Source organism: Rhinoderma darwinii, chromosome 4, assembly GCF_050947455.1.
Source record: "Rhinoderma darwinii isolate aRhiDar2 chromosome 4, aRhiDar2.hap1, whole genome shotgun sequence".
NCBI lineage: Eukaryota > Metazoa > Chordata > Amphibia > Anura > Rhinodermatidae > Rhinoderma > Rhinoderma darwinii.
In genome coordinates, this window is record NC_134690.1 from 54,745,495 (window position 1) to 54,772,848 (window position 27,354).

General features: G+C 42.0%; 1 protein-coding gene across 2 annotated transcripts in view; it reads right to left on the reverse strand.

The window, feature by feature from the left end:
* TAF1B (TATA-box binding protein associated factor, RNA polymerase I subunit B) overlaps positions 1-27,354 on the reverse strand; it is an 87,902-nt gene that overhangs the window by 16,400 nt on the left and 44,148 nt on the right. For both annotated transcript variants that reach the window (XM_075861114.1, XM_075861115.1), the window contains exons 2-7: positions 15,769-15,916; positions 10,260-10,437; positions 7,837-7,880; positions 6,506-6,596; positions 5,502-5,572; positions 4,106-4,331 (exon numbers count right to left, since the gene is read on the reverse strand). In XM_075861114.1, the coding sequence (XP_075717229.1) occupies positions 4,106-4,331; positions 5,502-5,572; positions 6,506-6,596; positions 7,837-7,880; positions 10,260-10,437; positions 15,769-15,916 (758 nt within the window). The remainder of the gene's footprint in view (positions 1-4,105; positions 4,332-5,501; positions 5,573-6,505; positions 6,597-7,836; positions 7,881-10,259; positions 10,438-15,768; positions 15,917-27,354) is intronic.

A 27,354-nucleotide genomic window follows, 5' to 3' on the forward strand; every position in this document is an offset into this window, starting at 1 on the left:
ATTTTCTTTCATGTATGTATAAAAGCAAAAGAAATAAATTAATTGTATACAGCCCAATTTGATCAACTGGTAGAGAACTTGTGGCGTGTAGTGCGAGATATCAAGCCCCTTCAGCACAAACACACTAGAGCAAATCAGTGACACCCCACAGGACAAAATTAAAGGGAATCTGTCATGTTGAACATGCTGTCCAATCTGGGGGCATCATAATATAGAGCAGGAAGAGCTGAGAAGATGGATATATTAGTATATTTAGTATTTCTTGTATTCTATTTATTTAAAATGCTGCTCAGTCTTGGCTAAGGAGTCTAGTGGGCGGTCCTACTCCGTGACTGACAGCCTATCCTGTCTTAGTGTGCACATAGAGATAGCGGTCAATGAGTGAGACCGCCCACTGGACTTCTAAGCCAAGAATGAGCAGTTATTTAAATGAATAAATTACAGGTTATAGTGAATATTTTTTCCACTAAACTATATATCAATCTGCTCAGCTCACCCTGCTCTATAACATGCTCCAGTTAGGACAGCATGTTTAATGTGACAGGTTCCCTTTAAGATGACATTAGCACAATGCATGGAAAAAGATCTGAATGTCCAAATCTCCAAATTAGAGGCTGTACCCTCAGAAGAAGGATTTCCAGTAATTGATTTCCCTTAAAAATATTGTCATTGAACGTAGTTAATTGTCATTGGGGAGTACCACCATGACCATCTCTGCTCTCTGAAGACAATCACATTTCATTTGATCGATCAGGACATATGAACACCAAAGAGGGGTGTCCAACCCAGGACCCCCCCTCTATGAGCCATATCTGACTTGCTTGTGTTTCTCTGGTAATTCTTCCCGATTCGGACCCGATGCTGACCCTTGGCTGTACTGACCTACACATCTACTCTACACCATGACTCTGCCCGAAGTCCTCTGCAGTGCACCTGCCATCAATCATTGAGGACTCTAGAAGCCGCAACTCGGGAATCCAACTGGATAAGTCCATACCATCAAGAGGGGGGTGAAAAATAGGAGGGTTCCTTTGACTCTGCACCTTAGTTTAGCCAGCGAAAAACCCGCTGCAGCATAGAGGTTCTACTATCTCGGTGAGTTTCATTAAAAATTTTTTAAAAAAATGCTTGTGTGAACATCAATTACTTAAACATAACAACATAATTTAACTAAACATAAATGAACTACTCTAAAAGCACAAAGCATTATGTGTTGTTTTTATAGCCCTTTCCTCTGGCATAAGGTGCACCATTAACAAAAGCTTCATCTTCATTCTTACATAAATATACAAAAAAAAAATAATTATTCCCTCGCTGTTCTCAAGGCTCGCGCCATTATCCATATGCACCTGACACTGAGCTTACCTGCAAATCCAACAGGAATGGGTGTGAAATGTCTGTTGGAGGGTCAGGAAATCAAAACAAGTGCTGAACCTGAACACAACACCTTTTGTTAGCGGGGAAAAAAGGAGCCTGTATATTTTTTAAGCATAAATGACATGCAGCATAAAAAAATCTGGAATAGCGATACTTTTTCATTTTCCTTATTTGTCTTGGCGACCATCAGCGGCTGAGGCTTTGTTTATTCTTCATAACTTAGCTACCCGTTTGCACGGCACAAACTTTGCCTTTGTAAGAGAAAAAAAAAAAATATTCCGTCTGTGGCTTGTCCTGAAGATGGAAATTAATCTGCAGCCTGTAACAGTGTCTGGGCTTCCATTGTGATACACGGCACCGAGGCCTCCTCATTCTCGTTTTAATCCCGCAACTCAATGCCATTCTTAGATAGGGCTCAAACTGTAATGTAACCCATACACAGGGGTGTTTCGTGTCAAAAAAAGGAGAAAATGATGCCCCAGAAAGAAACTGGTCCGGATTACAATACATGACTAAAGTCCCCCTGACGCAGGAGCCTGAGAACAGCAGGAACGTATGAATATCTTAATTTTCTTAAAGAATTGATGCATAAAATCAACACAATGGCAGCGAACAAACTCATTGCCGTTAATAATACGTTGCACAGGTCATTAGATAATGGTAGAGACGGATGTAATATAAGAGGGGACTGGTGATAAAAATCCTGTATGCAATCACATTACTGCTATACTTGTCATTATTAAAGTACAGCATTGCTGGAGTCTTAGGTCATAATAGCACATTGTAGGAATGTACAGCAAGGAGTTGACTCAAGCTTAATGCTCTGTGTGTATTTACAAGAATGGCAGATGCCCAACGTCTCCTTTGTCATTATAGAGATGGCTCATAGGTTAAAGTAGGATTAGAAAATGGTTCTGCGTTTTTTCCAGAAAGAGCACCACTCTTGTTCGGAGGCTGTGTCTGGTATTGCAGCTCAGCAGCAGTGAAGTGAATGGGGTTGAGCTGCAATACCAGACACAGTCCATGAACAAGAGTGGTTCTGTTTTGGAGGAGGCATTTTCTAAGCAGAGGCATTTTCTAATCTAGGCCCACCTTTAAAACTCTTGTTCCTGCACTTTTTCCCTCTTATTTTGATTATAATATCTTTTAAAACGGAATGATTTTTTGGGCTTCCCATTGCTTGAGTGGGAGGAACCAAACTAAGTCTATGTAGAATGGAAAATAATTCAACTACACAAAATAAAGAACTTCCTGTGACCACTACTTTACATGTATTCAAAGAATGGACACGGAGACAGAAGGCAAGTGGTTGTTAGGCAGCCCAAGGTACCAAATCCAAAAGCAAAGCAAATAAGGGCCTGTTTACATCACATCAGTTGACTGCGCTATCGATTCCATAAAAAAAAACCTGAACCCTTTCACAACGATGACAAACGGAAACCATTAGCAAAGTATCCGTCACCATCGAGATCAATGGCGATGCAAACGGAAGCTATGGTTTCCGTTTGCCTATCCGTTGAGGAGTTAACCTGACCGAAACCTCCGCTAGAACCCCTCAACGGAAAGACAACACTGATGTGAACAGGCCCTAAGCTACAAAAGCAGAGAATATTACATACCTTGACAGAAGCATAATTTAATTCCAGCATGCGTATGCACTTACTGCACTTTTTTTGGGTGAATTTGACATACATAAATATGGGACCTAATTTAGACCCATCTCATCCAGTATTTTTAAAGTGGGTGTCTCTTGAAGACAACCTATTTTCAGATTGAAGCCACCATGGCTATATAATTACCCTACAGTAGCCACCGTAAGCAGTATTACATGCAACCATTCAAATGAATGGCTGCCCATGTAATACACGGATGGCTCGAGTCCGCCAGTGTAAGAGACGCTGTTTGTTACTGGCGCTCTACTCTGGCTTATAGAGGGGAATACCACATGAGGGACCCCGCACTAATGTTCATATGCCCCAAAAGGGGATTTGTATTACGTAAAACAATTAATCTTTGATTCTTCGCCTGGTTTGGATGATTCAACCCGCTCAGTCCAATATGGTATGTCATACCAAGACTTGTAGTCCCACAGCTATAGACCCACATCTTGACTACCTAATAAATCACAGATGAACCATTCTTCTGGGGACCAACGCTAATAACTGCCCTCACTTGAGTTTGGAATGCTATCTGCTGCAGGACAATCTGCCGATTATAACAATAAAGGGAACCGGTCACCAGCATTTCACCTATTGGACTCGCCTCACCCCTCTCTGGCCGCTGCTGTCAAACATTTACTGCCGTTATCCCCTCTCCTAAACTCCTCCTCCGACCGTAATTAACGGTCTGCAGACATTTTGCGCCTTTTATGGTAATAATCCGGCAGTCTTGTTCTTGCCTCTTCTTATGCCCACCCACCGCTGAAAAGTGGCCCGCCCTGAAAGCCGAAAGCGCGGGATTTCGCGTGTGCTGGGGGAGGCGAGGAGCGGTCAATCAAAAGTAAGGAGGCGGGGTTAACTCAGAAAGGCTTGAGGAATGAAGATATGACTCTTTTATGCTCATTAGCATACGGCACCGGAATACTAAAAGTTACAGAGCTACTTAGAAGATAATTATAGGTTATATAGAAATGATTTTTCACCCACTTCCACCAGGTATTGCTGGTTTAATAGGTGAAATGCTGGTGACAGGTTCCCTTTAATAGGTATTCATTCTATAATTGGCTTACTTGTTTGTGCATTTCTTCAGGGTGTTCAACCAGTATTTCTTCCTTAGGATGTAGTGCAGTTTATTGCCTCTTTGCGTAATTCCCTTCAGGCTGTGACCATGAAAACAGATCTTGCCTGTGTTCTGCTCTTCCCAGTTAAACAAGAAACTTGATGGGCCCTGATTCCCAGCATCAGGTGCAGCAGCAGCCAGCTTACAAAACTGATTCTGCAGGTTCGCTTCCATCCCTGTGTGGACACAAACAAAAGACGCCATTCATTAGATCGCAGGCTAATTACTACAGATATCCAGATTCTTGTTTCGCCCAGGTGACAGTTATCGGTATTTTCCAGATGGAAAGTCAGGATGTGTGAAAAATTACCTGCACACCAACATTGAAACCATACTCTATTATATAGAGTGCTAAAAGTCACGAGACACACAAGTCTACACAGTGCTGCAATACCAGTTACTGTCCATGAACAAGAGTGGCGCTGTTTTATCATCTAGAACAGTGGTTTAAGGCTCTGCAGTGGTTTCAAGGCTAGTGGTTCACCGCATGCCCTGACAGCTGCAAACAAGGCTTGCTGGGAGTTGTAGTTAGGCACAGGTTGAAGACCACAGATCTAGAACCCATGTCCTTAACATGTGGCACAAAGCATGGCTCCAGGGGGTATTCCCACTATTTTTATGCTGTGCTTTTCAATATATAGTACAGTGTATTATTATAGCCTTGTGGGTACCTTGATGCAATTTATTTGAGTAGGTGGTACTCGGCTCACATCATGCATATATCTGTAATAGACTCCCACTGTAAAAATAAAAAGGATACTTTTTTTGTGGCATCCATCTTTATGACAAGGATGGAATGGACATCCATTAGTTTTAATGGATACTTTGTCCAGGTTTTAACCTTGATGGTCTATCTTAAGTTTGTAAATGGTAGCGGTCCAACCCTATAATCAGGGGATTCAGCATGTGCCAACATAGACCCTATAGTACAGCGCCACCCTTGACCTCACAGCTGTGTCTGATACTACAACTCCGCCTCATTTATTAAAAAGGGTTGAGCTTCAGTACCAAACAAAGCCCCACAGATGGTGTCAAGTACATCAGTGCCCGAAACAGAGCATCTGACAGATGGGACCAGCACTGGATAATCCTAGGTGCCAAACCCCCAAATATCTGACCTATATGGCACGTCATAATGTCAATTTTTGGAAAACCTCCCAGCATTTGCCAGTCATCAAATTGCCTCAGAACAAACAAACAATATCTACTCTATATTAGTAAATGTTGATGGATAAATATTCTGCAAATTACCATCATTGAATGGAAGCAGCCCGGAGCGAGCCGTGCACATTGTATGATCACTGCCCTTCATAAAACCGTATTGACTATAAACAATCTGTACTTACGTTTTCTTTTCACAATCCTTGATTTGGCCTTCCGGGTATAAGACCGAATCCTTTCACTATTCCAAGAAAATCTGCAATTAGAAGGAAAATACAAATAAACTGAAGTAATCTGGGCAAATAAGGGACATTTAAACAAAGGACGACTGCTGGAATTATAGACACTACAAGTGACAATTAGGCTGCAACTTGTAGAAACTCAGCACAAACCCGAGCTAACGGCAGCACTGTGGAGGCTTTATGCTTTTACGTTTTATGTAAATAAACCATAATCATTGCATAATGAAAAGTTCTGCAACTTTCCAAAAACGTGATCTTCAATCCCTGACCATCGTCGAGATCTCAGTTTGCAGTAAAAAGTACATATTAAAGGGGTTTCGCCAGCCAATAAAAATTGACGGGTCGGAGTCCGACTCCCGGGACCCCTGCTGCCCCTACCAGTCTACTTGCTCACTGCGAATCTTCGACATGCATTTAGCAGCGATTCACAGGTATTGTAGCCTTTTCTCCCATTAAAGTGAATGAGAGAAATGGTTGCAATACCTGTGAATCACCACTAAATGTGTTTCGAAGATTCACAGTGAGCAAGAAGAAATGAAGGGGAAGCAGCGTGCAAACGAGCGCTGCGGCCCCTTCAAAACAGCTGATCGTCAAACAGCTGTGAGTCAGAGCCGACCCATCAGCTATTGACGGCCTATCCGGAGTATAGGCCATCAATTTTTACCACTACAAAACCCCATTTAACTATTTTGTAGGTCAATACGATTACGTTGACACCAAATTTATATAGTTTTTAAAAGTTTTACAACTTCTTTAATTTTTTATTAGTCCCCCTAGTGGACTTGAACCAGCGATCATTGGATCGCTTGCGCAATATACTGCAACGCGGATGTGAATGGTGATGATCTATGAACAGCGCTATGGTATATGCTGGCGATATTGAAGGAAGAAAGAAATTGTTACACTTTCTGGTCATTTTACTCCAGGTTACAACAAACCATGAATACCTGGCCTGTTCTTCTTCTAGTTTCACGCGAGCTTCATCCATACATGGTCTCATGGTCATGTGCCACTTTTGGAAATCAAATATTGTGATATCTGAAATGATAAACCAGCAGGTATTAATACGGATTACATATATTCCCTATAAGGGATGGAGAGAGACCTCACACTGACAAACAAACTGTTTGAGGCAAGGTAAATATTGTTTTACCCATTGAAAGCAGAGAAATTAATCAAGAAACAATGCTGTGCACCCATATATGACTCATGTAATCCCATCTCCAAGCTTGGTAACGGTGACACTCACCAAATTACTATGGGGTAAGAGATCAGCGACCTGCAAACTGTCGCTATCCAAGTGTTGTGAAACTACAAGTCTCAGCGTGCTCTATGATCTGAATATTCTTGGCAGAATGAATCACAGACAAGTAGTTTATTTAGTATTTAGCAGTGGCCAGCTCAATTATCATTCTCTAGACACCCGACATCAATAGAAATCATCAGAAATGCCGGCTGATTATACATTCAGATTTCTCTTTTTGTCTAAGGCCTCGTTCACACCTGCGTTTGGCTTTCTGTTACTTTGTTACATAGTACTGTTGAAAAAATATAAATATACTGGTCCTTCTCAATGAATTAGAATATCATCAAAAAGTTAATTTATTTAAGTAATCCAATGCAAAAAGTGAAAAACTCATATAGATTCATTACACACAGAGTGTGTAATAAATCTTGGTCGGGGCGCCTTTGACATGAATTACTGCATCAATGCGGCGTGGCATGGAGGCGATCACCCGGTGGCACTGCTGAGGTGTTATCAATGCGGCGTGGCATGGAGGCGATCAGACTGTGGCACTGCTGAGGTGTTATCAATGCGGCGTGGCATGGAGGCGATCAGCCTGTGGCACTGCTGAGGGGTTATAAATGCGGCGTGGCATGGAGGCGATCAGCCTGTGGCACTGCTGAGGTGTTATGGAAGCCCAGGTTGTAGGATAGCGGCCTTCAGCTCATCTGCATTGTTGGGTCTGGTGTCTCTCCTTCCTCTTGACAGTACCCTATAGATTCTCTATGGGGTTTAGGTCAGGCGAGTTTGCTGGCCAATCAAGCACAGTGATACTGTGGTTATTACACCAGGTATTGGTACTTTTGGCAGTGTGGGCAGGTGCCAAGTCCTGCTGGAAAATGAAATCAGCATCTCCATAAAGCTTGTCAGCAGAGGGAAGCCTGAAGTGCTCGAAAATTACCTGGTAGACGCTGCGCTGACTCTGAAATAACGGAGCCTCCAACGCAGATGTGAACGAGGCCTAAGCATCACAAACAGGACACAGATCCTTACCGTTCTCCCCTTGATTTTTTTTTTGAGCCAACTTTGCTAATTGCCTGGAAAATATTAGAATGAAGATTAGAAATTATGGAAGAAATAAAGAGAACAAATAAAATAACCCCAAGTATACCACCAATGACTGTCACAGACGCAACCTGGCGAACAAGCGATCTGGTTGCCTATGCACGACAAGCAAAGTCTGTAACTGATGGCAGGAGACACAGGCTGGAGAGCGGGTGGTCCGGTAGACTAGATTAGAAAACTGTCCCAATCCAGGAGGAATATTGGCGTCATACAATTGCCTAGGTAACCGGACCGCCCGACCTTGCTGCTGCGTCTCGGCCGACAGTTTTAGGCTACATGCACAGATTGCGTAATTTAGTGCAAAAAATGCACATTAAAACTGCGGATAAACACATGTAATTCCGCAAGTAAAATCTGCACTTAACGGTTAGTTTCTTTATGCTTTTTAAATGCTTTTTTTTACATTTTGATGAGGAAATAGATGCGGTTTAATGCTGCAGATTGTGATGAGTTTTTGTTTTTAGAAACTTGTCAGATACAATTCTGAGGTGGAAACAAGATAAATTTACATGCTGTGGATTTTAAAATACGAACCGCAGGTCAATTTAATTTAATTCTGCAACGTGTAGATGAGATTACTTTGCTGGTACTGTATTACGCTGCGGATTTTCTGCAGGAAAATGTGTGCGGCAAATCCACACGTAATATGCATCGTGTGCATTTGGCCTTAAACGTCTAGCAGGAGGTACGGCTTATTGAAGGGACACGTTAAACATTCTTTTTTTTGTAACCTGCTCCATAAGCTCGCCATAGACAGCTTGCCAATACAGGTTATTATGAGTACACCCATAGTAAATATCAAAACCATAGCACCTTGTGGCTCAATGACTGTGAAAGTTGGATATAAAAAATAATGGAGGTGTATGGGTCTTGGAGTTAGTGAAGTATTGGGAATGGATGAGAAAGAAAACCAAGCAGTGGATCCATGATCAAAGAACGACTAACCGCCCACTTGATGCACAAATTACCTGACTCCTATTTTTTATATAATGGTCTTTTCCAAGAAGCTGGGTCTCCTTTTATGCTTGGAAAAGTTAAAATGTAACTAAACCTTCAACAAACTTCTGAGATGTCATAGTGATTTGTCGGAAGTTTTGATCGGTGGGCTCCGAGGACTGAGACCCCAACGATCGCTAAAACGAAGCGGCAGAAGTGCTTGGGTGAACGCTCAGCCGCTTAGATTCTGATTGGCTTTTTTCGAAAAGCCGATGTAGCGGTGTACGGGCTCAGAGACTTTCTATTGAGTCCATACACCGCTATATTGGTATTCCGAGAAAAGACTATCAGAAATCAAGCAGCTCAGCGCTCACCCAAGCACTTCTGCAGATTTGTTCTAGCGATTGGTGGGGGTCTCAGTGCTCGGACCCCCACTGATCAAATCTTCTGACAAGTCACTAGGACATCTCAGAAGTTTGTTGAAAGTTTAGTTCCTCTTTAAAAGGAAAAGAGGAAGAGGAGGAACTGCATAAACATGATAGAAAAAAAAAATTTGAACATGTCATTAAGAAGCATGAGGACGCAAACACAGAAGGTCTTTTAGACAAGACAGTGGGGAAATTCATCAAAACGGTTGCAAAGGAGCAGATGCCCATATCAACCAATCAGATTTCAGGTCTAATTTTTCTGAGGTTCCTATTTAAATCAAAGCTTCAACCTCATTGGTTGCTATAAACAATTGTTCCACTTTTTGTTTGTATCATGTTTTTTTTTAAATCTCCCCTATTATTCATAGGAGTTGACGGTACTTATTATTACTGATAATCGTCTTACCAGTACTGATCAATACGTAAGGAAAATGTTTTTATTCATATTTTTCTATGATTCAAGTCAAGTTTTTTTCTTACATTAGCCAAGGTATGACCAATTAGGATGGGGCACCTTGCCTTGGACTTACTTGAATTCAAGACTAGAGATGCCAGGAAAGGATAACGTCTGTCCCATCACCTTTAAACAACTGAATGTTTTTTTCTTTCTTATTTGGACAATCCGTTTTGTTAGTAGGGTTCCTGGACAATAAGCTAATCATAGAGTGTCCTGTTGAAGCACCACCAGCGATCAGCTGTAATCTGTGGGCGAAACCTGGCAGTAAGTGTTCAATTCTACTGCAGTGCCACCACAGGAGAAATGAAGTATTACATGTTGCCCAGTGAAATAAATGGGCTTTCCATGTAATGCACAGACGTGCTGGGTCCTCTAGAGAATTTTTGTAGCCACTCTCCACTGCAGCTAATTGACGGCCGTCCCTACTCTCCTCTATTAACTCAAGATGTACCTTTAAGCATTTGAAAATTGATTTTCTGAAGCAGACAACCACCTAAAAATGAGATTTAATGATCATTCCAATGACTTACCATTCCAAGTCATCATCAAGGGCAAATACCAACTTGAGAGCAACTACTATTATGGCTACAGCTTGTATGTCGTATGGGATAATTCTTTTTTTCCTCTTTGCAGGATCATAGGTTAAAACAGTGACTTGGTCCAGTCTGGTCTTCTTTGCCACTTTGCAAGTCCAATAATGCAGCTCGTCTGATTAATGGAAAAAAAGAAAAACTAAATCTAAGTAAATGTAAAAAAAATTACGCTGCAAGAATCCAAAAACCTAAGAATATTGAAGCAAGTAAAACCGGCATTACATATGAAGTAATAACTATGAAATAGCCTCAGGTTCTGAATATTGCTCGTGGCTTTACTACAGGAAAATTTATGTTTGGTGACTTCCTTTGCAGGATTAAACCATGTGCATTGTTGGGTTATTGCAGTGGTACTAGCTGCTTAAATTACTGTGTGGATGCACCTATGTAGATTTTGTTGCAGAAATTTCTACGATGGAAAATCTGTTTCATTCATCTAAATAGATCTTGCAAAAATCTATGTGCTCGCTGCAGAAACAACTCCATTCAGAAGATGGAAAATCTGCCGCATGTAAATCGACCCAAATACTTTCCTTTACATTAGGGCTGAAGTGAACCAAGAGTTGGAGGATTATACGTACATGGTCTATATCAGATACGACAATTCCCTGCAGAAGCCGGTGCATATCTGGGGACTGTGCACCCAACAAATGTGGTGTCTGGTGCCTGTGCCAACACCAACTTCATATGCACGCATAGGCGCATGTATGCCGAAGCTAATGACATAATGATGGCCTATCCCAAGGACAGGCTATGAATGGATATATCCCAGAAAACCTTCAGCTTACAAATATTGTTGGATTCATGAAAAAGATCCATGATGATTGGGCAGTAAGGTGCCCACATACTGTTCTTGCATGGGGGGGCCTTTTTCTGTCTATTTCTGCCACTGATGGTTTGGATACGAAATGCCAAAAGGGCCGGCAGATTTTATCTCCAGACTGGCACCTGAGCCTGTAGTGAAGGCTGCTTTCCAGTATAGATTGGACTGCGGTCTATATGATTTTCCCCTTCTCCGCTCGACACGGTGTCATTGGTACTTTGAGCTATACAGTCGAGTCATGTCTGACAGACCAGTTACTAAGCATACACTGCCTAACAACCATAGGGGCAGATTTAGTAAGTCTCATAAACCAGTCTTAATATAAAGAGCACTAGAGCAAAATGCTAATAAAATATAAGAGGGGCACGTCTCTTAATAAATTAGGAGCATCTCTGGCTGTCCGTGCACCAGAAAGGGAAAATCTATGCTGGCTATGAGCTGGAGTAGATTTCCACTATAGTTTACACCAGTTTCTGACCTGAACTATAAATAATTTGTCGGACTCAATAAAAATCTGTGCAATGTCGATCCAAACATGCATGTTTATGGGGAAGTTGGGAGAGATAATATAACACCTATATTATGTGTATGGTTGATATTAGAAGCAGATCTACTAAATTATGCTTCGATAATTTAGACATATTAGTCGAACTGGCAGAATCTTAAACGTCATCCTTTTAAGAAGCGATTGTAGTAATGGTAATATGCTCTCCAAGGAAGCAGTCGTGTTGCCAACACGTGTCCGACACCCATGGAAACCCCATTTGAACGTCAGCCACATTGGGGTAATGATTCAAGGTGATAATTAATGACATATCAGAAGCTGAACAACCTGTTTGTCATTCAAGGAACATAGTGCCACAAGCTGACCTGTGTGCGCTGTAAACACGCGGAACATGCAGGCGATCACTTATCTACTCCTTACACGAAGAAAAATCTTCAGATCCTACATTTCCAGTCTAACAAGAAACTCTACTTCAGATTTACTAGACATCTACACACTCAGCAATATTCATTGTCACAAAATAGATGGTGCTAAAAACAAGAAATACCACTAACAATTTTCTGCTGGAGGGAAGAACCAACCTGCCTAAAGTGCTCGAAGGATGGAATTTCCCATGGACCTCCATGCGGAAGAGCGAGTTTGCACTGCAGTTAATTAAATAGTAGTGTTAATTACTTTGCAAAGTAATACACAACGACCCCTCGTCGTAAATGGTTAAGAAGTTACAGATCACATAACGATGTGTCCCAACTTTGGGCACGTTCAGACTTGGCAGAAATTTTCAGTTGCGGATTTTGCTACAAATTCGGGCCAATTACGAAACGAATCTGCTTCAAATTTTGCATATTTGAGGGTACGCCTAAACGTGGCGGATTTTGCAGCGGACCTGCATTGCAGAGGCTGAAATCTGCAGTGGAAATCTGCTGTTTCTCTGCAACAGACTGAGCATGAATTCTGCAAGCTAGTTTCTGCGCCGTTGTTTTCCGCAACGGCTGCACTAAGTTAACGAAAAATCTATAGAAACCAAAAAGTAAAAAAAAGTCTGCAGTGGAAATCAGCAGCAAAATTGGCACATCTGAATGTGTCCTTACAACTACCTCAGTAATGTTTCTTCTGCCAGTGAATTAACCCCTTGACCCACCGGGACGTGCCGGCATGTCCTGGTGTGGGGGCTGAAATATAGAGCGCGCTCACGCGCAAGCCCGCTCCATGCGCGGCGGGTCTAGTTAGAACTGACACGTCACACTAATGGCCAGGAACAGAGATCGCTTTCATCCTGACAGTTAAAACCACTTAGATGACGTGCTCAACAGCGACCATGGCGTCTAAGCCGTTGGAAAGAAGATGCCAGTCCACTCCAACAGCCCATAGACCCCACGACGCAGTTGGTTGGCAGCCCGAGGGGCATAATGAAGGTCCCCAGGTCTGCCTTCTTTCATCTCCAGGGCTTAACAGGAGCCTGTAAAAATGACAATACACTGCGATACATTAGAAAAAAACAAAACTTTTCCCATTTAAAAAGTAATGTAAAAAACAAAAAGAAATAAACAAAATTAGTATCGCTGGGCCTGTAAGCGTCTAATATTACTATTTATAATTATTTATAACAGTACTTTTACAATATGTAAAAGTAGTGTTTTTAGTTGCCTTACCGCTCAAAAAAAATGTAATAGTGATCAAAAGCCGTATTTACCAAAAGATGGTACCAATAAAAACTACAGCTTGCCGTGCAAAAGATTAACTGGTTGCCGACACCGGAAGGAGTATGCTCGTCCTGAGCGGCGAGCACTTCGCGCATTAGGACGAGCATACTCGTCCTGTGTGATAGCCGTCTGTGCGCGCGATCGAGAGCGGGGCAACGGCTGTAATACACAGCCACGGCCCCGCTCTGACAGCGGAGAGGAGAGAAACCTCTTCTCTCCGCCGTTAACCCTTTGAACGCCGCGATGAAAACTGATCGCGGCGTTCAAAGAGGTGGGACTGCACATTGATCGCGTCACAGAAAATAACTGTGACGCGATCAAAGCCCGCAACTCGTATGGCCAAACAGCCCAGGGTCCAGTGAAGGACCACACGGCTGTCTGAACAGATTTCCTGTTAGGGCATACTGAGGTATGCCCTAACAACTTCCTGTGTACGATCAGTGCACAGGCTAATGTACTGGCATATAGATCTATGCCAGTACATTACAGTTACAAAATCAAAATGATAAATCCCTTTATGGGATTAAAAAAAAAAGTTAAATGAATGTAAAAATATTAATGATAAATAAAAAGAAAAAAAAAAAAACACAGAAACAAATTTTTTATAATAAATAAACTTTTTAAAATATAAGTTCCAAAACATGAAATAATAGACATATTTGTATCGCCACGACCGTAACAACCTGTACAACAAATGTATAACATTATTTATGATGAGCGGTGTATGGTGTAAAAAAAAAAAAAAAATATTAAAAAACTGCAGCGGAACTGCTTTTTTTCTGCATTTTCGCCAAAATAAAAATTTATAGAAATTAAACGATAATATATTTGTCCAAAAAATGGTACCTACATAAAGTACAACTCGTCCCGAAAAAAAACAAAGTCTCATACAACTACGTCGTACAAAAAATAAAAGAGGGAAATGTAAAAAAATGTAAAAAAATTGCCCTGTCCTCAAGGCCAAAATTGGCCGTGTCCTTAAGGGGTTAAACCCTCACACGCTCAATTGATGAAAAAACAAAACAAGTTATGGCTTTCAGAATGTGGTGACACAAAACTATTTTTTTTTTACCAAAACACAACCTATATAAATTTGGTATCGACGTAATCACATTGACCCGCAAAATAAAGTTAAGTTGTCATTTTTACTGCTAGGTGAAAGACGTAAAAACAAAAAAACCCCAGTTTTTCCCTATTTCACCTCACAAATAAATTTAAAAAAAATGTCCCAAATAGTGGCAAAAGAAAACTACAACTCCTCCCGCAAAAAAAATAAGCCTTCACACCACTCCATTGACGGAAAAATGTAAAAGTTATGGCTCTTGGAAGGCAGAGTATGAAAAACGAAAATGAACGAAAAATGGCTGTGACTACAAGGGGTTAAGAGGTAAATACATGTATTCCCTTAACATAAAAATTCTTGAGTATTTTTTCTTAGAACTCTTACATTGTGTGATTTCTCGGTTATTCCTCCTGGAAATATATTAGGTTGATAACTAGATGACTCAATGTCAATGGGACATGTCCATACACAGACTATCAGTACTGATTGCAGTGTCAGACAAAAAGTTTATTAGGAGGAATAACAGAGGGACAGCACATCGCAGAGGTGTTATTTTATTGGGAATAAAAGTATTTACTAAAACAGACATGTCCGGAAAGGAGACAGGTTCTGTTTAAAGGAGACGTGTACCGGCTAAGCTGCCAAAAATATTTTTCTTCTATATTCTGTAATTTAAAGGGGGTTGTATGCAAACCGGACTTCTGGCCAGGCTACTCACATGAAACGAGTGGGTCTGTCAGCAGCGGCCTAGTTATATGGGGTTCAGATGTAGCAATTGCAACTGGGCCCCAACAACTCCACACATCTAACATAACCAGCTGGTGCAATGACCTTCTAAATACACAATAATGAATCATGCTAGGTGGAGTGCTCCCAATTTTATAATTAATATATACATTAAGTATATAGATTCTATATGGCGGCACGCAATCAGAATATACAGTGGCACGTGGATTTATTGGTGATTAAGCATAGGGCCCAGCTATGGCGTTTGCACGGTGGCCACGCCTATCTGTCAGGATCGCATTGTATACAGGTTCATGTGTAACCGGGGTCGCAGCTTACTTCTGATCACATGATACAAGCCTCAGAAATCTCTGTCGATTACATCACACATGTAGATTTGTTTTACAGCGTTTCTTCCTAAAGCTAAAAATAACTATTTTGGGCGACAACAATTTTGCTGCACCTTACAGCTCTATAGGTGTTGTCACATAGCTTTCCCAGACTATTGAATATCAGCTATACCTAGATAGGCAGTGAGGGTTTTATTTTAAAGGTTGAACCGGCTCGATGTTATTAAATGGCACACACCCATAGCCAACAGCCATCATAAAAAAAATAATATATACCTGGAAGATTGGCTTCCATCAGATACTTCATACACAGCACATTAGGATGGTAATAGCAGGTTTTTGTTATTGGGGGAAATACAGGTAAATCCAATAAGGCTCCCAGGTCACGTGACATCTTCAGAATATTGTGGTAGACAGGGAAGTTCTGTAAAGAAATAAATAAATGAAGCATCCTTATAAAATATGTTAAATATAGGAACATGAAGAGATCAGGCTTATTCATCTCATCTTGTCAGTAAGTCCACGACTCGATAGCGATATATCGCCCGCGATGTTCTGCGCTGCGATATGTGACATATGTTCGCTGGCAGTAGCGGGAGGGACTTCAACGTGATTTCAGCGATAATCTCAACAGAAACAACAACGTTGGGATTTTTTGCAATCACAAATTGTGGACGCATGACATTGCATGAACACATGCGATGTCAAGCGATCCCATAGGCTAACATTGCATGTGATATATAGCAACGTAGCATGCCATGCACAATAATCGCATTTGTTTAAGGCCGTGACGACAGGAAATTGTCAAACAAAGAAATTCTCCATACACAATAATATTGTCAGTGGATACCAAACCGGTTAAGATTTGACGACATTAACCCCTTAATGACCGGGCCATTTTGCACGTTAATGACCAAGGATTATTTTTTGTTTTTCCACGGTCGCATTCCAAGAGTCGTAACTCTTTTTTTATTCCGTCGACATAGCCGTATAAGGGCTTGTTTTTTGCGGGACGAGTTGTATTTTGTAATTGTACCATTTTTAGATGCTTATAACATATTGATTAACTTTTATTAACTTTATTTTAGGAGAGAATTGAAAATAAGCAGCTATTCCAGCATTAATTTTCACGTTATAAATTTACGCCGTTTACTATGCAGCGTAAATAACATGTTAACTTTATTCTATGGGTCGGCACGATTACGGGGATACCAAATGTGTAAAGGTTTTATATGTTTTTTCTACGTTTGCACAATAAAAACCCTTTTAGAAAAAAATTACTTGTTTTTGCATCGCCGCGTTCCAAGAGGCGTAATTTTTTTATTTTTCCGTCGATGTGGCCGTACGTGGGATTGATTTTTGCGGGACAATGTGTAGTTTTCATTAGTACTATTTTGGGGTACATAGGACTTATAGATTAACTTTTATTTTATTTTTTATGGGGGGAATGGGAGAAAAGAGAGAATTTTGCCGTTGTTTTTTGCGTTTTCTTTGGACGCCGTTCATCCGGCGGTTTAATTAATGTGTTCATTTTATTGGTCAAGTTGTTACGATCGCGGGGATACCATATATGTGTATGTGTGATTTGTTTTGACCGTTTTATTAAATAAAACCACTTTTTGGGGCAAAAAAGTAGTTTTATTTGACTTTGACTGTAATTTTTTTTATTTTTTTTTTCACAAACTTTATTTAACGGTTTTACTTTTTTTTTTTTTGTCCCACCAGGGGACTTCACTATGCGATATGCCGATCGCATATATAATGCTTTGGTATACTTCGTATACCAAAGCATTATTGCCTGTCAGTGTAAAACCGACAGGCAATCTATTAGGTCATGCCTCCGGCATCGCCTAACAGGCAAATGCTGAAGACAGACCTGGGGGTCTTTGTTAGACCCCCGGCTGTCATGGAAACCCGACGGCGACCCGCGATTTGTTTGCGGGGGCGCCGATCGGGAGACAGAGGGAGTTCCCCCCTCTGTCAAACACATTAAATGCCGCTGTCACTGTTGACAGCGGCATTTAATGGGTTAAACTGCCGGAATCGGCGCGTGCTTCGATTCCGGCAGTTGCAGCAGGAGCCAGGCTGTGTATAACAGCCGTGCTCCTGCCGCTGATCGCGTGGGTAAACTGTCAGTACCCACGCGATCACAGGACGGATATATCCGTCCTCCTGCGCGAACTAGCAGCTGCTGAGGACGGATATATCCGTCCTTCGGCGTTAAGGGGTTAATCTAATGTATAACGGCAGTTTAAAAAGGGATGTCCAGTTTAGAAAACCCTTTAGGGAATTCTGGGTTAATACAGGGGGTCCCCTGTTTAGGATTCTCTTCTCTTGGTAAGAGAGGAGAGCGTTTAAATCTCTTGCTCTGGAGGACCTGTCTTGTATTACATAGATAACCTTAGCTATGAATGGGCACTGTGTAATGCTTAATTTCCCCTGTGGTGGCACTGCAGGTAAAATGCAAATTTGTGATTGGCTAACTGTCAAGAGACCCTTCAAACAAGCAGGGATATTCCAAACCGGAGAACCCCCTTAACTAGATCCCAGAGTGGTAGTCACGCTCCTTCCGTAACTTTACCCCTAGCTTTGGTTAGGGAAACCTAGGAGTAGTCTTGGTACTTTGATTAAATGCATTAGGGTTTAATTTTAGGACCGTAAAAAATAAATAAAATTATATTTTAGGTTTATTTTCTTTTAGACCACACCTTTGGCATTTTTACATAGAAATGCTATCTGTATCCATGTATAAATACAGTTAGGTCCAGAATTATTTGGACAGTGACAGGTTTTGACATTTTAGCAGTTTACCAAAACATATTGAATATACAGTTATATAATCAGTATGGGCTTAAAAGTGCAGACTCTCAGCTTTAATTTGTGGGTATTCACTTCCTAATTTGAGGAAGGGTTTAGGAATTACAGCTCTTTAATACGTTGCTGCCTCTTTTTCAAGGGACCAAAAGGTAATTGGACAATTATCTCAAGTGCTATTTAATAGGCTATTCCCTCGTTAATCCATCATCAATTAAGCAGGTAAAAGGTCTAGAGTTGATTCCAGGTGTCGCATTTGCATTTGGAAGCTGTTGCTGTGAACCCACAACATGAGGTCAAAGGAGATCTCGATGCAAGTGAAACAGACCATCGCTAGGCTGAACAAACATGAAGAAATCCATCAGAGATAGAGAGCGTACAAATGTTAGGAGTGGCCAAATCAAGTTTGGTACATTCTTGAAAAAAAATAAAATAAGCCAGCCCAGTTCTGGAACAGCATGAAACTAAGATCAACCTGTACCTGAATGATGGGAGGAAGAAAGTATGGAGAAGGCTTGGAACGGCTCATGATCCAAAGCACACCACAATCTCTGTAAAACATGGTGGAGGCAGTGTGATGGCATGGTGGAGGCAGTGTGATGGCATGGGCATAAATGGCTGCCAAAGGCACTGGGTCACTAGTGTTTATTGATGATGTGACTGAAGACAGAAGCAGCCGGATGAATTCTGAAGTGTTCAGGGATTTACTTTCTGCTCAGATTCAACCAAATGCAGCAAGGTTGATTGGACGTTGCTTCACAGTACAGATGGACAATGACCCAAAACATTCTGCGAAAGCAACCCAGGAGTTTAAGGCACAGAAGTGAAATATTCAGCAATGGCCAAGTCAGTCAGAAGATCTCAACCCAATCGAGCTGCATTTCACTTGCTTAAGACCAAACTTAGCCGCAGCCTTGTTTTGGCCTTAAGGCTCAGAGCCCATTTTTGAAATCTGACATTACCACATAAAGTGAAATATAACTTCGGAATGATTAAACCTATCCAAGCGATTCTGAGAATGTTTTCTCGTGAGACATTGGGCTTTATTTTAGTGGTAAAATTTGGTTGATATATTCAGTGTTTATTTGTGAAAAATTGCAAAATTTAGAAAAAAGTAGAATTTTTCCGAATTTAAATGCATCTGCTTGTAAAACAGACAGTTATACCACCCAAAATAGTTACTAGTTCACATTTCCCATATGTCTACTTTATATTGGAATCGTTTTTTAAATATTCTTTTATTTTTCTTGGATGTTACAAGGCTTAGAACATAAACAGCAATTTCTCATATTTTTTTAGAAAATGTCAAAAGCCTTTTTTTTTAAGGTACCTGTTCGGTTCCGAAGTGGCTTTGAGGGGCCTATGTATTAGAAACCCCGATAAAAACACCCCATTTTAAAAACTAGACCCATCAAGGTATTCAAAACAGCATTTAGAAAGTGTTTTTTTAACCCTTTAGGCATTTCACAGGAATTAAAGCAAAGTGGAGGTGAAATTTGCAAATGTCATATTTCTTGCTGAATTTCAATTATATTCCATTTTTTTTTCTGTAACTCAGAAGGTTTTAGCACAGAAACACTGCTAAATATGTATTGTCCAGATTCTGCAGTTTTTAGAAATGTCCCACATGTGGCTCTAGTGTTCTCGTGGACTAAAAACACAAGCCCCAGAAGCAAAGAAGCACCTTGTGCATTTTGGGGCCTCTTCTTTCTTAGAACATATTTTAGGCAGCATGCCAGGTTTGAAGAGGTGTTGAGGTGCCAAAACAGTAGGAATCCCCAAAAAGTGACTCCATTTTGGAAACTACACCCCTCAAGAAATTTATGGTTGTTGTTACTATTTTGACCACACCGTTTTTTCACAGCACGTATTTGAATTGAGCTGTGAAATTAAAAACATTTTTGATCAAAATTTCTTATTTTCACAGGGAACAAAATACCCAATTTTGTTGCCCAATTTCTCCTGAGTGCGGCAATACCCCATTTGTGGTGATAAACTGCCGTTTGGGCACATGGCAGGGCTCAGAAGGAAAGGAGCGCTATGTGTTCTTTGGAGTTCGGATTTTGCTGGATTGGTTTTCGAGTGCCATGTATCATTGCGGAGCCCCAGAGGTATCAAAGGAATGGAAACCCCAAGAAGCGACCCCATTTTAAAATCTACACCCCTTAAGGCATTCATCTAGAGATGTAGTGAGCATTTTGACCCCACAGGTATGGTCTAAAAGGTAATGCGCATCAGATGGTGCAGTGTGAGATTTGCAATTTTCTATATATGTATGCCATTTCAGTGTCCAATATATTGTGCCCAGCATGCACCACCGGAGATATACAGCCTATAAATTGTAATGTGGGTTCTCCTGGGTACGGCAATACCCTACATGTGACTGTTATCAGCTGCCTGGGCACATAGCAGGGCTCAGAAGGGAAAGACGAGGGGGGATAAGCTGTGCGGAGTGCATTAGGGTAAGTAAAACTGGGGTAAATTAAAAATCAAGGGATGTATGATAAATGTTAAAACTCTTTCATACAGAGCCCTGGTTTTTCGGGACACGTGTCACATTGATATATTGTGTCCTTCCTTATCCCCCTCTTATAGCAGACTTTGTACCTCTTTTGACTTTTTCCTTTCTTGCCAGTTTGGGGAACTTCTCCTGGAAAGTGTTGCCCTGGTACGATGCGTGTGGCCTCGCTTCCAGAAGTACTGGGTGCCCCCCCCTTCTTGGTCCCTGAAGATTAGGTTCTTGATAATCACCTCTTGAAATTCCAGGAAAGTTCCCGTCTGGCCTGCACATCGACGTAGCACGTACGCATTGTACAAAGCCATCTGTATGATGTACACGGCCAGCTTCTTATATCACACCGCATGGCACTGTAGGGCTTCAGGACTTGATCTGACAAGTCCACCCCTCTCATGTACCTATTGTAGTCCTGGATGCAGTCTGGTTTGGGTTCTCTGTACTGGTACCTCGTACAGGTACATGGGTACTGGTGTTGCATCTCTCGTCCTTGTACGTGACACACAATATGTTGCTGCTAGAATGTGCCCTGCTCTCACCCCTTCTGAGTGTTTGCCCAAGCAGAGTCTTAGGGAGGCCTCTCAGATTTCTTCTAGCAGTGCCGCATGCCGCAGTACTTCTGGAAGCGAGGCACTTGAAGAGTGGGACGCTGGTATAAAAATTATCCAGGTAGAGGTGGTAACCCTGGTCAGCAGTGGGTGCACCAAATCACATGCTATTTTTGCATTAACTCCCAGTAAGGGGGGGCATTCTGGGGGCTGAATACTGGTGTCCTTCCCTTCATATATCTTAAATTTGTAGGTATACCCTGATGCACTCTCGCACAGCTTATACATCTTCACGCCATACCTTGCCCTCTTACCCGGCAGGTACTGGCGGAATTGAAGCCTCCCTTTAAAATGTACCAAGGACTCATCAACAGAAATACACTTCTCGGGGGTGTATGCTTGCGAAAACCGGGCACTGAAGCGGTCTAATAGGGGTCTCCGTTTATACAAACGGTCAAACCTGGGGTCATCTCGGGGTGGGCGCTGCTCATTATCAGTATAATGTAAGAAGCGAAGTATTGCCTAAATTTTTTTTTTTTTTAGGCTCCAGTTCAGTTCTGAAGTTGCTTTGAGGGGCCTATATATTAGACACCCCCATCAAACACCCCATTTTAGAAACTAGACCCCTCAAACTATTCACAACAGCATTTAGAAAGTTTATTAACCCTTTAGGTGTTTCACCGGAATTTAAAGCAAAGTAGAGGTGAAATAAATTTTTTTTTTGGTCAGCAAATCCTTGTCCGGTTTGAAGAGGTCTTGCGGTGCCAAAACAGTGGAAACCTCCCAAAAGTGACCCCATTTTAGAAACTAGACCCCTTGAGGAATTCATTGTAGTTTTCTTGGGGTGCATGCGGCTTTTTGATCAGTTTATATTCTATTTTTAATCGGCGTGGTGACTAAAAAACAGCAATTCTACTACTGTTTTTTTTACAGCGTTCACCGTGCGCTATAAATGACATATTCACTTTATTCTGCGGGGCGATACGATTACGGCGATACCAGATGTTTATAGTTTTTTTTATGTCTTATGGCGTTTGCACAATAAAAAACTTTTTGTAAAAAATCATTTACTTTTTGTGTTACCTTATTCTAAGAGCCATAACTTTTTTATTTTTCCATTAAGAAAGCCGTGCGAGGACTTGTTTTTGCGGAACGAACTGTAGTTTCGATCAGGACCATTTTTAGGTACATGCGACTTTTTGATTTCTTTTTATTCCATTTTTTGGGAGGTGAAGTGCCCAAACAATTGTGATTGTGGTATGGTCTAAAAATCTATTATTTTCTTCACCGCACGGGATAAATAACTAAATAATTTTGTAGCTCAGGCCATTACGGACACAGCGATACCAATTATGTATAGTTTATTTATTTTTATTAATAATAAAGGACTGATAAAAGTTTTAAAAGTAATAAGGGAAAAAGGGGGATTTTTACTTTATTTTCACACAAAACTTTTTTACATTGTCCCACTAGGGGACTTGAGGGCAGGAGGCCCTGATCGCAATTCTAATACACTGCACTACATGCGTAGTGCAGTGTATTAGAGATGTCAGCTACCCACTGACAGCAAGCATAGTGGGTCCTGACTTTGTTGTGACCCCCTAGGCTTCCGTAGATGGCATAGCCGTACGCCATTATTAGGCGTCCAGTTGCCACAGCAACCATCGCTGCCCGCTATCATGCAGCGGGCCGTCGATGGTGGTTTAACCCCTAAAAAGCCTCGATCGCTATTGAACGCGGCTTCTAAGGGGTTAATCAGCGGGGACACAGCGATCGGTCACCGCCGCTATAGAAGCTGCGGCAACTGCTGGACGAGACAGCAGGTGTCACAGCTCCTGTATGTGTCGGGAAGACGGCCGAAATGGCCGTTACTCCCGTCATGTACTATTAGGTCATGGAGCGCGAATGCTACAGCTGCCATGACCTAATAGTAAGTCCAGGAGTGGGAAGGGGTTAAGGCACAAAGACCCACAAACAAGCAACAACTGAAGAAGCTGCAGTAAAGACCGGGCAAAGCATCACAAAGGAGGAAACCCAGCGTTTGGTGATGTCCATGGGTTCCAGACTTCAGCCAGTCATTGCCTGCAAAGGATTCTCCACAAAGAATTTAAAAAGAGCCATTTTATTTATGGTAATGTTAATTTGTCCAATTACTTTTGAGCCCCTGAAATGAGGCGGCTGTGTAGAAGAATGGTTGCAATTCCTAAATGTTTCACAGGATATTTTTGTTCAACCCCTTGAATTAAACCTGAAAGTCTAAACTTCAATTGTATCTCAGTTGTTTCATTTCAAATCCAATGCGGTGGCAGCGGAGCCCAAATCATGAAGATTGTGTCACTGTCCAAATAATTCTGGACCTAACTGTAAATAGAAGAAGAAATTGCTCTGCAATGTCAATATCCTTACAAATACTTCTCTTTTTCCAAGCAGTGACAGTACATTCTTCTGCTGCACGAGACTGATCTACATGGAAAGGACATGTGGAGATGCCTATGTGTGTGCTACATTGTGGTCAGACCCTGAAATATTAAAAGGGGTCATCCGGAGAAAACTGACATTTGCTTAGCAGTCCTATAAATACATTTAAACATGTTTTCTGATTTACTTGTATAGTCAATTTTGCTCCAAAAGGGACGGGAAACTCGGGTCACGTGATCCCAACCACTCTGTAGTTTACAGCTTCATGATGATGGACCGACAGTCACACGTGACTTCTGGCTGCCGCCTACTCCACTGTGTCATCCCATCAAACGTGACAAAATGGGTCTGGCATGGCTACTGATTGCTTTCTAAGCCTGTGAAGAGGGTAGTTTTAGGCGGACTGGTGACGGACCTATTCTGGAGGACAGGCAGAGGGAAGTGGTGGGCGGTTATAAGGTTGCTAAGAAGGCAGCGATGCATGATGGGACATGTAGTAAAATAGCGAAGGACCAGTCCCACCTACAACCAGGAAGTCTGGAAGCGTTTGGGCAGCAATATTATTAGGGTCATGTTACGGACAGTAAAATATTTTTTCCCATATGATAATTATGTATTACCATTAATGAGCCATGTGGTATGTGTGATTTTTTTTGGGGGGAGGGGGGGGGGGTTTGAGGCCATCTGATAAACTTTTTAAAGGTAAAAGTTTCTAATACCAGATGGAACTCAAGAAGTCATGAAATGTATTTCCAAATTCAGTTTACGTATTTATTTTTTAGATATTTTCTAAATAAAAAAAAAAGTTAAGTAGTTGGTGCACCCAAACGTAAGATAAGGCAGTGGACTGTAGCTGTGGTGAAACTACTACTCCCAACATTTCACAACAGCTGGAGAGCCACAGGTTGGAGGTCAATGCTAGAATAAGCAGATGCCAAGTGCAGGTTGATACGGTTCTAGTGCAGATATACAGACAGTATATCTGCACTATATCCAGCACTGCCAGGACATGACTCTCAGATAGATCAGTTCTATATTCTAAGATGATACTTTTTATCACAAATGAATGTACCGGTTAAGTAAGGAGCTGAGAGAACACGTTACACCTAGTGCCTATATTTATAATCTACACCCACGCCACATAATCCTAAACTTTTCAATGATCGGTACAGTTAATAACAAAACAAAAAAACTTGCATACTTAAAAAGCAGAGCATTTACTAGGGAGACAATCTGCCAGAATGAGTGGATAGTTATGACTAATGTGTCTTCTGGAAACAATGTAAACACAGGTCGATACCGGGTGGAGTCAAGAATTCGCCTCTATGCCGCCAGAGCCAAGTGCACTCTATGGACAACTTTTATTAGGCCAGTTATCTATTCTAATCTGTGCAGAAAGAATTTCTGTAAACAAATTTATTTTAAATATCACTCGTTTTACATCAATTAAATAATATTTGGTTATGTATATTTTTTTATTATTTTTATTTATTTATTTTGCTCCTAGAGCAAAATGAAAGGTTGGTCTCCCAAAGACAACCGCTTTCCATATGCCCTATTAGGGCTTCTGGATGCCAAAGATGGGAGGGTCTATGTGGCAGTTTGTTTTGTTTATTTTAAAGCCAAACACCAATCATAAATGTCATACATTTAAGTCACAGTCGAGAGGATACCAAAATTGATTTTATGACTTGGAACTTATATTTAATAAATCGTATTTGTTTAAAAATAAAATGACGTTTGTGGGTTTTATTTTTATAATAATAAAACAGGGAATACTGTATATTCAGACAGCCGTGGTGGTCCTTCAATGAGCCCTGCCAATACAAGGTATAGAACCTGATTGATCACGTCATAGGGAAACTCTGTAATTCAATCAGCTCATTTGTTGGCTCTATGACTCGGACGTTTACCGGCATCTACATGGCAGAAATTTTTAGTCTCTTTAGTTTTGGTAATTGCACGAAGATATATGCATGTAGACATAGGAAAAGTGGCACGTATGAACTGTGCATTTCTTGAACTTCTATGTGTTCTGCATCTCAGGCTCTGCTTGGGTTGGACTTTTAACCAAAAACATGAATTTTTGTGATTTTTTACAAAACACTATACTTTAACACAAACTTGCATGAAGGCGCCAAGGCAGGGGCGGACATACCGCATGTGCAGCCGGTGCAGCTGCACAAGGGCCCCGCGTGGGAAGGGGGCCCGTTCAGTGGCGTAACTACCACAGTAGCAGCCGTAGCAGCTGCTACGGGGCCCGCGGCATGGGGGGGCCCGTGTCGCCCTGACAGGCACATTACATTTTATGTACCAGGCCTGGCGGCACGGGCCCCCTCATGCCTAGTAGCATCACAACACTAGGCATGAGGGGAGGGAGGGGGCGGGGGCCCGGTGATAGCCGCCACACTGCACTACCAATCGGGAGGGAGGGGGCGGGTGCCCGGGCCCGGTGATAGCCGCTACACTGCACTGCCAATCTGGCACAGATGAATAGGACAGGACGGCGATGCTGGTGGTAGGAGGAGCGCTCAGGCAGGGGAGAGGACAGGGGGCGGTGCGACGTAAGACTTCGGGCGGCTGGACAGTACAGTCAGGACTGCCGGAGAACTCATAGGATGAGCGGAGGACAGACACAGGACGAGTGGAGGACGTGCAGACTGCAGAGGACAGGTAGATGAAGTTAAAAAGTTCATGTCAGAAGGGAGAAGTTTTTATGTAGAAAAATCTGCCTCATAATTCCTTCCGGAATTTTGAGGCATATTTTGACCTGCCGGTAGAACACTTCCCGCGTTTTTCATTGCGTTTTTTTGTGGCGTTTTTCGGCCATCGGGCCGTGGGCAGGGAAACGCAGCAAAAAACGCATTTTCTGCCTGCCATTGTTGTCAATGGGAAGTCAGAGACAGAAACGCCCGAAGAAAGGGCATTGCGCTTCTTTTTCCCGCATGCGGTTTTTACTGCTCGCAGGAAAAATTTCATGGATTTCAATGGGAGGCACTTTCTGACGTTTTTCGCGAAAAAAACCTCAGTGTGAACTCCCCCTAACACAGGGGCGTAACTACTGCTATAGCAGCCGTAGCGGCTGCTACGGGGCCGCGGCATGAGGGGGCCCGCGTCACCTGCCGGCACGGGCCCCCACCTTGGCCGGAATCTCCGCTAGCTGCCGCTATGGCTGCTACAGCGCGATGCCACGGAACACTACGGCAGAGCAGGGAGTATCTCCCCGCTCTGCCATTAAACATAAGACATGTATCCCCTATCCACAGGATAGGGGATACGTGTGTGATCGCTGGCATTGATAGGGAGAACGGGGGACCGAAAGTCCCCTGAAGTTCTCCATCACAAACCTCGGACTTCCGGGGTCTGTGTCGGCAGCTCCGTAGAAATGAATGGAGCGCCGGTCACACTTGAGCTGCGCAGACACCGGAAGTCAGAGGTGAGTGATGGAGAACTTCGGGGGACTTTCGGTCCCCCGCTCTCCCTATCAATGCCAGCGATCACACATGTATCCCCTATCCTGTGGATAGGGGATACATGTCTTTTGTCTTTTCACACTGTAGGTCGCAT